The 12273-nt window shown below is 38.2% G+C and overlaps 1 protein-coding gene across 4 annotated transcripts in view; it reads left to right on the top strand.

Annotated features, from left to right (window-relative positions):
• Nucleotides 1-12273, top strand: part of LOC119796645 (spectrin beta chain, non-erythrocytic 4-like) — a 107409-nt gene that overhangs the window by 47383 nt on the left and 47753 nt on the right. For all 4 annotated transcript variants that reach the window (XM_038305280.1, XM_038305281.1, XM_038305282.1 and 1 more), the window contains 4 exons: nucleotides 1861-1991; nucleotides 3160-3385; nucleotides 3479-3681; nucleotides 6102-6192. In XM_038305280.1, coding sequence (XP_038161208.1) covers nucleotides 1861-1991; nucleotides 3160-3385; nucleotides 3479-3681; nucleotides 6102-6192 — 651 coding nt within the window. The remainder of the gene's footprint in view (nucleotides 1-1860; nucleotides 1992-3159; nucleotides 3386-3478; nucleotides 3682-6101; nucleotides 6193-12273) is intronic.

The following is a 12273-nucleotide window of genomic DNA, read 5'->3' on the forward strand; positions in this document are numbered from 1 at the left end:
TACTGGTCATAATGCACTGTGAGATTTTCTGACAAAGCTAAACTCAGCGTTCCAGTGGGACGTGGTGGTCTAGTGTTTAGGAGAGGAGGTTTATTTCCTGGAGATGCTAAAAGTTCCCTGGTGTAAAACTCAGAAGGTTACTTTGGCTTCTTGAGGAAGACCCTCAACCCCAGAATCCTCCTAAAGCAGCACTGTACTCTTACAATAAAGTGACCATGACCTCCTCTGTGTACCAAGTAGGGCTGTATCGGTTAATCTTTAAAACAATTCATAGTTGCTGATTCGTTTCATAGACAATTTTGGTTTATTTAGATTGATCCAATCCGATTCAGTAACTTGACATTGATTCAGTAAATCGTTAGCCAAAAATGTAACCAGTGTAACTGTGAAATAAATACCTGCATACTTGAAATGTCATAGATTTGTGTTGTTTCTTTTAAAGGAACTTAGGTACATACCTATGACATAAATATGTTCCTAAACAAATATGTAGTAAAAAAAAAATAATAGCAAAAACATTCAAATTTTATTTTAAGTTTAACTCCAGATTAAATCAATAGGAGGTTACTTTTCTGTTATTATGTTCAATAATGTGTTGTTTTTTTGTTTTTTTTATCAAAGTTTGCTAAGTGCAATAAATGTTTTAACAGTAGGTTTACCTGCTGTTTCCACAGTTTTTTTTACTTGAAAATATTACAACTGTGAAACTAAAGTCAATTGCAAGAAGAAACTCTGCAGGTTGAATCAAAAGTAAATATACCTGCTGTTTTTCAATCTAAAAATATTACAAATAGAACATTGACGTAAAAATATATGCAACTGACATTGCTTTAGGTTAACTAAAAAGTGGTCAAATCTGCGGTTACTGTCATTATAATAAAGAATGGACAGCTAGTAACAAAATACTAGAAAATCACTACTTTTTTTTTTTTTTTTTAATCAGCTAATCCACATGATCTGGCCAAAGTTGTGTGCATTCAAACTGGTCATGTTGTTTTTTGCCCGAGTTGAACCTTTGCAGTTTTTAACTGATCATGCTGGTGCAGATTTAATGATCAGCTTTGCAGAAGCCTCGCCTGCATGATGTGTGGATTTTACCTTGATGCTGCTGCAGCATGAATGGCGTCAGTGGCTATCGTGGATTGTTAATAATTGTTAATAATCTATGGCACTGTGACTTCCACTCCATCGACCAAGCTACTTTAACATCTATCCACAGTTGCAAATTGACATGACGTCACAGAAAGAAAGACTTAATCAAGTCATATTCAGTGTCTTTATCATTAAAAGTACTGTACGCGCACAACCCATGTAAAGAGGCCTTAGTCCTCGACGCGGTAGACCCGGGTTTGAATCCGACCTGTGGTCCTTTGCCACATGTCTCTCCCCCTCTCTCATATCCCCTTTCCTGTCAGCCTGCTGTTGATAAAACAAGCCACTAGTGCCGTAAAAACTAAACAAAAAAAAAAGTACTCACACAAAATTCATCCAAAAAGAAAAAAGCTAACATGCTTCAATGTCTCATTTCCTAATATCAGTATTAGGATTAATTAAATTTTAAAACAATTTTAGAGTTGTTCATTTAGTCTTTATTAACAATTTGCTGAGCACAGATCTTTGTAGTTAGATTGCAGGAATAGGAATCAATCCTGCAATTAAGCAATGAGTTGGTGCACCCCTAGTACCAAGTATTTTAAGTGAAATATGAAGCCAACTGTTGTACAGAAGCCCGGGTTATTAACAGGACAAGAATCCCAAGCATAGCAGCAAATCCACAATACATAAAATATTAAGGCTGTTGAAATGGACTAATGAAGTCTAAACTTGACTGAAATTCTGTTGGGCAACCTGTCTCATCAGGATCTGGACTCCTTCCTAACCTGGCTGGTCCAGACCCAGACGGCTGCTGCCTCTGATCAACTTCCCAACGACTTGGAAGAGGCAGAAAAACTCATCAACAAACATGCTGCTCTCAAAGAGGAGATCGGACGGTAAGTGGCTGTTCTGCAACAGAACTCCATCATTGCTGTGTTTTTCGGAGTATAACTGATGTATGATGGGCAAGTGTATATACGGCCATACCCAGTCATAGTAAGCACGGCTAGAGTTTTGACACAACTTAACCTCACCCTCACTTTTGCTGCTGGTCCTAAAAATATTGACTGACGTGGCCATCTCAGCCCCAACTGCTCATAGGAACGAGGTGCTTGTCCGTCGGAATTTTCAAAGCATTTCCTTTGTCCATGAAGTGAATCTGTGCACAAAAAGTTAACCGTGTGGGAAAATAGTGGAAGGGAAGTGGGTGTGTAAAAAGGGTGTGGCAGACCATAACTTGATGTACGGAGGGGCTCCAGGGCTCATACTGTTAAAAGAAGAAGATAGACGGCTGTCTATACCTTGCATATGTTTTCCCTTTCGACTTTGCATCGACAGTTTACGGATTGAGGCATTTATGGGTAATGGAAGGAGAAGGATTGATGCCTACACCTTATACATTTTCCCTCTTCAGTTTCATCTTTGGCAGTGAATAACTCCCAGATGCTTTTGAGCAGGGGTGCTCAAGTCCAGTCCTCAAGAGCTACCATCCTGTAACTTTTAGATGCATCTCTTCTCTAACACACCTGAATCGAACTGCTCAATCCATCATTTAGCCCAGCAGAGGAAAGGTAACGAGCCACTCATTTGATTCAGGTGTGTTAAAAGTGGGGTGCATCAAAAAGTTGCAGGATAGTAGCTCTTGAGGACTGGACTTGAGCACCCCTGCTTTTGAGTATCAGAGTAATATTTGAGATTGAGCATCACCTATGCAGGATGTACAAACAACCTAAAGCAAACCTCTCAACTGTGTTTAGGCCCATACCAAAGTATAGGCTTATCTTTGACTTTCTGTAAACAAAACCCATTTTGGGTTGTTAAATCCATCAACTATTTTGTTTGTTACAGATCATTCACTTTCTGTTATCCCTTTCCCTTTTGTGAAAGTGAAATTGTACTGAAAGTGGAAGTACCAACTGTAGAAATTTTATTTGGGTTCATACTTGTGGTCCATTTGCAAGTAGATTGGGATAACCCAATGGGGCACACCGTGGAAGGTTTCCTTGCATCCCCCCGTAAAGAAATCCCAATCATTCCTGCATGTCTCTGTTGTTCTGGATGCAGGTATGAGGAAGACTATGAGCGTCTCCAAGCCATGAACGAGCTTCTAGAGTCAGAAGATGCACCTCTGCCTCAGGCGGCCCTGCAGCAGTGGCTCCAGAAGCTTGATGTTGGCTGGAACAAGCTCCTCGAAATGTGGGAGAGCAGGAGGGAAGTTCTGGTCCAAGCTCATATTTTTCACCTGTTCCTACGAGATGTCAAACAAGCAGAGTCCTTCTTAAACAACCAGGTGAGGCACATAGAATGAACAGAAACATGAAGAAATTGTGTTTTATAACTCATAACTAACACTGATTATCACTTCTTCCGGATCCATCTTCAGGAATCGGCTCTCGCTCACGTGGAGCTTCCCACCACCGTAGAAACAGTCGAAGGTGCTATAAAGAAACACAAGGACTTTACCACCACAATGGAGCTGAACCTGCACAGGATCAAAGCTGTGATTGAGGCAGGAGAAAGCCTGATCAGTCAGAACAACATCTACTCCGAGCGCATCAGGGAACGTATCGACACCCTCGCCAGCAGGTACTTAAAAAGTTATGCTATCAAAGCCAAAGGAAGCTCTGGAATAAGATGGGGGTCATTTTCTGGCAGATACTTAAGTTGGTTGATAAAATGGACATATATGTCATTATGTTTGTTTGCATAAATGGACAATTTTCAGCTAAAAAACTGGCTGTCAGGTAACATTATCTAGCTTTTAATGCAGGTAATTTTCCTAAGGTAAGTCTTCAAGGGTCTCATGCTTACACTCTGCACACCATCCTGAGTGCATGTGTCTTAGAAATGTAAGCAGCTGGTAAAACACAACAGTTTGGCAAACAATAGAGCTTAAGCTTTAAAAGCAGAGAGACTCACAACAAGACAAAGAGGCTGACAAAAGGTTCTGTTTGCTCCAAAACCAGACAGTTGACCATGAAATCTGGGTGACAGCTGAGGTTTTGTTATGTTCTTTGCAGGAAAAGAAGGCGGAACAGCTATGAAAATATCTATATGCGTTCTGAATTAGATTTACACAAAGAACCACGCTGCGGGTAAAGTACATGAGCATTTAAGAGTTCTGAATTTGTACAAATCAGATTTATACAGATTTTGCCAGTTTTTTTAATTCTTAAACTAAGATATGCACTGAAAATGGCTCACCCATCCAAAAGACATGTACTGTGTACTAATGAGTTATTGCTATGCCCGCCCATATCAGCCTGTATTAATATTAAATTCAACCAGGCTAAATTGCTTTGACCTAGCCAAGCATGAATTACGAAGCCGTGATATGTCCTTTGTCTATAAAACTATTCTGAACTCACCTCGTGCTCTATGTCTGCATACACCTCATGAAGCTAAACACAGACCTGTACCTGTAAAGCCCCCCCTAAAAAAAGCAGTTTGCACCAATGCTTATGGTGCACTATAGTTGGCCTCTCTTTAGCCCTAAACACCACAGCTCAACAAAACAAAAATATTCCACTTTTTTTTACTACTATTCTATTTAAATCTAAAGTAGAATTTCTGAAAAAACTGTGGACCTGAACAAGCACACATTTTTGGTCCCTCCCCCTTGGTTGCAGTGTGCTATCCACAGCTCTTCCCCCCCACAGTGCAGCCTGCACTGGCTAGTAAACAGATCCACCGAAGACAGCAGATAAACAGCTTTGCCGGAATCATTAGTAGTTAAAAAAACATTAGGTAAATGCATTACTTTGAAGCATTGCTGCACCATATTGGGCCTACGTATAGGGCCACTGTGCTGTTTGGTGACATGGTTTATATAACACTCAACATGGACCAGAGGGAGAGAAGGAAAAAGAAGTCTCATGAGATTAGAAAGAATTCATAAACAGCCACATTGAAAGTACAGGCTATAAAACCATCCCCATGATGTTCCTGTGATTACAGTTGCACATATTATTTGGAAATTTAACATCCTTGGGAATGTAGCCAACATCCCTGGACCTGGACACAGGAGGGAAATGTAGGACAAATCAAAGAGACAGGTAATACTAATGGGAAGAAAAAGCCCAAAGAAACTTTTAAAGAGATTAAAGGTGAAATTTAGGCTCAAGAAATATCAGCGTCAGATCACACTATCCATCATTTGAGCCACAGTGGAATTAAAGGGAGATGACCAAGGAGGACAACATGGATAAAAACAAATCATAAAAAAGCCATACTGAAATTTGCCCGGCTACATTTGGATAAATCACAAAGCTTCTGGAAGAATGTCTTATGAACTCTGAATTTTTGCCAAGGCAAATCAACTCCATGTTCACAAGCTTAAAAAATAAACATATCAAGAAAAGAACACTGTCCATACTGTGGAACATGGAGGAAGCTCTGTTATGTTCCAGGGCTGCTTTGCTTCATCCGGTACAGGCTGTCTTGAACCTTTGCAGAATGGGAGGAAATCTCTAGACTATGAAGCGATTCTAGAGAGAAATGTGATGCCCAGTGTCAGAAAGCTTGGTTTCAATAAGATAATGACCTAAAACACAGCTAAAAACACCAGAAAAGAGGAAGGAAGGAGCTGAAACATGTCATCTGGAAAAGGAGCAGTTTGCTCCTGAGAAGTGGAGCAAAATACCTGCTGGGAGGAGCAGACATCTTATTGACAGTTATAGGAACCTTTTGATTGCAGTGACTGCCTCAAAATAATGTGCAACAAAATACCAGGTAAAGGATACCATCATTTTTGTCCAGGCCTGTTTCATGAGGTCTTTTTTTTTTCTTTTTATCATCCAGTTGACGCGTGGTTGAAAAGCAATGCCTGACTTTTATTTTTTAATTTACATAGAATTTGTATTTATTAATCTTGTCATTATTGTTGGTTTATGTTTTTTTAAAAGAGGGGTACCAGCAACTTTGTCTGTGTATGGATGTTCTAGTCTCCAAATAACTGAAACTCTAAAATGTTTTGTGAAGATATGAATAGTTCTTTTTTTCTTCAGGGGAAACAAGAACAGGGAGCTTGCCCAGCGGTGGCTGGAAAAACTGAATGACCAATGGGAACTTCAAAGATTTCTCCAAGACTGTCATGAGGTAGGAATACTACAGCTGGTAGTATCGGGAATACTTTACCGCAATTTCCATAACAGAAAATCCCCTCACTATCCAGAGGGAGAGGGAAAGAAGTATATAAAGTGTAAGATATGTGGAAAACAAAATACTTGCATCACTGTGTTTAAGTCAAGAAGGAACCTCAGTGACTGGGTTTTGTGGTTGATGGATGGGGGGTGTGGTAGGATCCCTCTTTTAAAGTTTTAAAAGAAGGATGTAGTGTTTAGATTCTAAAGGTGCGGAAAATTCTATTTTATTCCTGCTAATATTGAAGGTTGTTTTATTAAGGAAAAATGTACAAATGAAAGCTTTATGGTTGTTTATTAATTGGGGAGATATGGAGCATAATTAAATTAAAAACAATGTTTAAATGGGGGTTTAAAATACCCTTAAACTGTTTAGGGAGGTGATTGCAGTGGTCCAGTCTAGCTGTTTTCTTCTTTGACAGCTCGCTAAAGTACAGCCATTCCTTCCAGCTGATATGTTTTAGCACAGGGGTAATTAATTAAAAATCAACGGAGTCCGAATAAAGAAAATCATCAACCAGTAAAGGTCCAGAGACATTTTTTATTATAATCTGTTACTTTAAACAGAATTTAACACTGAAATGAAATGCAAGTGTTTATGAATCCATGTTATACATTGAATTTTTAAATAAAAAAAAATATTTTAAATTTTTTTTTTCTATTTTAAAATCTAAAGTGTTTTTTGAAGTAGAGAACAACAATCGTTCAGTTTGGTATATAGACAATTTCCTGATTCACATAAAACACCTGAACTGACCATTTGTTGTTTTTTTTTGTTTTTTTATGGCTTAATGAGAGCAGTGGGCTTTATGCTGCCCTGCAAGGCTTTAAACATGGGTTTGAATGGAGACAAAGCCATTCTAAAGCTCATATCAAGGTGCTCAATTTGAGCCTGGATCCATATTTATTTTTGATTATGTTCATGGTGGAGAATCCTGCTTCACAGCAGAAGGTTGAGCCAAACATACTCAAAGGTCATCTTTGAGCACACCATTTCACTTTTCCATCACCAGTTCACCGCAGTTCTTCCAGCAGTCCACACTTTCCCTTTGATACCTACAGACTGGTCTACTTCATCTCCCTATTAGTTTGGAACTGTCCTCTATTTACCGTCCCCAGCTAGTTAAACACACCCTAGTTGGTTTGCAAATGTGAAAAAAACCAAATGAGCCCATTACCCATAGTGTTGACTTCCCTTTAATGTCTTACTCTTCTTTCTCAAATGTCTACTTGGTGTTTGTATGATGACCTAAGTGTTTTTTTTTTACAGTTGCTGCTATTATATATATATACATTTTTTTCTTTTGTTTTTTATTCTCCTTTATTATTCATTGTTACTTTCTAGATCTTTAGTTTGACAATCTTTTTTCTGTTGGTGTCATGGATTAGTCTTTTTTTCTCCACTGCTCTACTTTAAATATTTAGCTGTTTTGCTCATGAAGCACTTTGTGCAGATAGAGCTGTTGGTGTTATGTGAATAAAAATGATCTTGAAGTATTATCAATAGACTTCCTTAACCTCTTAAAACCTCCTACTTTGAAGTGATCCTTGCCTATTTTGCATACTCAAATGTAAAAGCAAATAACTTAAGAACTGTAAGCTCAAATTACATGTGAGACATCATTTGAAAGCTAACACCTTCCTGTTTCTGAATATAGAAATGGAAGTTGGGTGCGTAAAACACAGCCCAAGCTGCATCAGTTCAAACATGACTCAAAGTTGTTTTTCTTTATTGTAATTTCAGAAAGTTCACTTTTATGTCAGAAAGACAACTTCTGTCTGTTCTTTTAACAGTATGCAATGGCTGCCCTTTGTTTTGTCAATGACTGTTACTCTTGAGGGCCCCCTGCTGGTGTGGCCCCACTGGTTCCCCTTTTACAGCCTGGAGGATCACAGTCTTCTTTTTTGGTCAAGAACTCAACAATTTTTCTTTGTTTAACTCATATAATTAAGCAGCCTGATTACTTATAACTAATTAAAAATAGGGAGTGAATACAGTACTTTACTTTAAATAGCTATCAGCATGTATCAGTCATACAGTAATGCTGCCCCTTGTACTTTAACTATCAGGCAGTCATACGTGAGAAGGCATCACAAAGAGTCATCTGCCCTGTTTGTTAGTGTGACACTGTGTCATTCTGCTGGAGACTTCGACTCTCAATGTACAGGCTGTGTTCTTCTCTCTCTGCTACTGATGCCATCTCTAAAACATGTATACATTTTTAAGTCAGCTCCAAAGGTACATTTGTTTACAGTTCATATTCCTAATTTAATTCTGTTCTCAAATCTTTTATGTAAAATAATAATTAAAAAAATCCGAATCAGCATGATTTGCCAAGATTTTGTGCATAAACTGGGAAAATTTCATATGTTTTAAGTACTCATGGTGTGCAAACATTAAATATAATTAACTGTAGAGAAAGTAAAGTAAAGGATAGAACAGTCATATATGTATGTGTATGTACAGCCAATGTTTTGTGTAAATAAGAGAAAAACAGAAAGGTAGGTTGTTGTGACCTGTATGAGTTCTGGATGGAGGGAATGTCTGCCTTCATGATTCTCATTGAAGTCCTAATAGTTTTCTTTTGTTGTTTTTTTGGCTAAATCAAAGGTTTTCATCCAGTAACTCTTGCTTGAGTAAACATAGGAAATACATAACTGTGAGGAGCATCTGCTCCTTTCTGCTTCTTTTGACCTAAATATTTCTGATCATCAAATTTTAAAAATCTCACTATGATTATTTCATCTGACCTATCTGACCTTTTGTCACAAAATATTTGCCCCCCAAACACAACAACTAATTGTGCGACCGTTGGTGAGATCAGCTGCCATCCAGCATCAGTAACTGGTAATTAAAGTGACAGAAATCATGCAACATCAACTTTTTTAACTTTTAAATGTTTTATAATGCTATTTCTACCTCAAAATCATGCCCAAATTGGTAATTGATTGGTTCATGCTAGGGTTGCACCAAACCCATATAAATAACTGATATCAAAGAAAATTATAAATCAGACATTGATAAAAATAGACCTGATCTGTAAGGGCAAATTCATTATATTTATTAAAGTTAGGTTATGTAAGACTGGAACAGCACAAAAGTTAACCCCTTTATGGATGTTTGTTTGGTTTTATAAATCGATTTAACCTTTATACCTACATATTTGTTTTTTGGGGATAGTTTGTCCCGTTTACTGATTTTATGGCTCCCTTTTCTGACTATGTACTGATCTAAAGTTCAGTTTTGGTTTATATTTGTCTAGATGAATCATACACATCCTACTGGCTTTGGGGAAGGAGCTTATGACAGTTATGATCATAACATTAAAGAAAACAGAGCTCTGGTATTGGAACAGAATCGGGATCTGCATATATCTAAGTTAAAGTATCGGATCAGAAGTCAAACATAGATTGGTGCATCCCTAATTAAAGCACCCCTAAGTAATCCTAGTGAATTGTGCTCACTAAGCAGCAGCCCCTCCCTGTCCTGAAAAAGAGGGGCCATCACTGGTCCAGAGTAACAGTGATTACCTGTCAGAGGTTGATTATTTCTGCTTAAGTTTAGATGACATGACTCTTTCAGCAGTTAATCTTCACAGTGACAGCCACTGTTGTTTTTTAGCCAATGTCTGAGTCATGAAAACATGTTTATTTTGGCTGCAAGAGGTCTCAGACATTGTTCAGCCTACCAAGAGAGGAACCTAATTTCCAGAAGTGCTGTAATGCCATGCTGCAGCTGCTCTGAGGTGGCGTTATTAGTGGCATCCACATGAGAAGAGGAGAAATTGCAGTGAAGGCAAACGTATTTTCCAGGTAAAAAAAAAACAATTATTATTTCTAGGGAAGCACTATCAACAATCTGGTCTGATAAGGATATTACTGTTGTGTCTGATATCCAATATTTACAGATAGTGAATCCTAAATGCATCCTCACCCTTTTGAAACCATGAAAAAACAACCACAGTGCTGAGAGTCACTATCGATCCGTACCATCGTCTCATTATTTCTATCCTTAACTCACTAAAGAATGCTAAACTACATCTTTAAAAAAGTTTTGTATGACTTTTCTGAGACAATTTGATGTTTCTTACATTTTTTCCATTAAACAGCTTGTTTGACATCATCATTGGACATGCTCAGAGCATTCTGGCCAAATATGATTAAACCATGTTTATCTGCATTTTAGTTGTTTCTTTCTTTAGATTATGCACTATTTACCATAAGATTAGCACAAACGGTAAAAAAAAACCCTCAAAAATACTAGATTTATGTTCCTAAATCCTAAGGCAGAAAAGTACCCAGTAGTAGCGTAGGACCCCATTTCCAGTACAGACGAGTGATAAAACAGAAAGGATTTTAAGGCATTTAATTTCTCAGAAAATACATTATTAACCTTTAACACATTCTAGTTTGGAGGAGGGAAAAACGTATTTTAGATATTTTTTACAATTTAAAATTGGGGGCGACCCGGATGTATATATGGTTGCACATGCGCAAATGAGCTGATGGTACAGATCGTGCTACCGGTACCGGTTGCTACACCACTGTCACATGACCAAACAAACGTCACATGACTAATCTACTTCCTTTCCTTTACTGGAATAAAAGCATTAACTGTAATTACTAAATATCAGTCCTCTTTAGTTTTACTTATAAGGTCAGAAATTCTAGCTCTCTCTTCACGAGATGCACCGATCCGTTTTCTTTAATACAATTTAGTATCGATACATAGACTGAGTGTATCGGTCGATTTCTGATACCGATCCAATATTATTGTTGAACCATGCTTGAACATTTTTTAAAAAGCTCTCAAATTATCATGGAATTATTGCTAGCTCTTGTTTGTGCTCTGTGAAATCATGCAATCAGCGTTGCAATCATAACATTTTATTCACCAGATCGCTGTACATGGTATTGGTGTCCATAATTTCAATAAAAATACAGCTAATTATACTCGGATATCCGATTCGAGAATGGGATCAGTGCATCCCTACTCTCTTATTTTCAGATTTATTTTTATTCAGCTTTATTGAAGGGATATTAAATAAAATTTGTCTGTTATTGCTGCAACATTTCAAGTGGATTTGAGATAATTTTGCTTTTATATTACTTCTTTATTGTCCGGGCCTGACAGTAATCAGTCCGGGATCTTAGTTGGGTTACCTGAACCAGAACCAATTCAGAACTCTGCAGTATTTATGCTTTTAAAAAAGGTCTGGATTGGTTCACTGATAAGATAATAATTTTATATATTATTCCTGTGTAACATCAACTTTAGGTTGATGGTCTAAAGCATTAAAAGGTCACAGAAATCCTAATCAGATGGAATCTATTGTGGGGGAACACAAACATGAGTAATTGTATTAAACTCGTCTCTGTGTTTGAGGGTTTGTCAAAATGGGCCTTTTTCATATTTACTGTTTGGATTGAACTTTGAAAACCAACATGATGAGGAAACATGAGTCCTCCTTCGACCTTCCTCCTTTTATCCTCTGCATCCTTTTGTTAAGCACTACTCTATCTCATCCTCTTCAGCCCCTCATCCTCCTATCAGACTGCAAACCTGTGCCTGGTTTGTGCAACCGCTATATGCAGCCATGCACCTACTCCTGTCAGCCTCCAAAGAAGTGAGCCGCCTATTTTCTGCTGTCTGCTTCCCGACATGTCTGCACAGTGCACAGATGGAGTGTGAGAACTCCAAGAAGAGGTGATGATGTGTGAAAACCATCCCCGATTCATAAAAACAGGGAATCTGCTTCTCTTCTGCTCTTTCTCTCTCTTCTATCCTTTCTCTCTGCTTCATCACTGCCGCAGCGTCAGGCGGGCTGGAATCGGAGAGTACAGCTGCAGAGAGAGGGAGACAGCATGCTGGGCAGGAGGAGGGAGATCAAACAAGCAGCTGTAGAGCTGTTTTGAGCTTGAAAACTTTCGAAGAAGCAAGAAAAAATAAATTATTTTGAAAGCCTTTCCCCTGTTAACGCTGTTTATAGCCAGCCTCCTTCCACCCGCCTCCTCTCAACCTCATTAGCCATGACCG

The sequence above is a fragment of the Cyprinodon tularosa genome, unplaced genomic scaffold (assembly GCF_016077235.1).
Source record: "Cyprinodon tularosa strain WSP-4 unplaced genomic scaffold, ASM1607723v1 ctg554, whole genome shotgun sequence".
Classification (NCBI taxonomy): domain Eukaryota; kingdom Metazoa; phylum Chordata; class Actinopteri; order Cyprinodontiformes; family Cyprinodontidae; genus Cyprinodon; species Cyprinodon tularosa.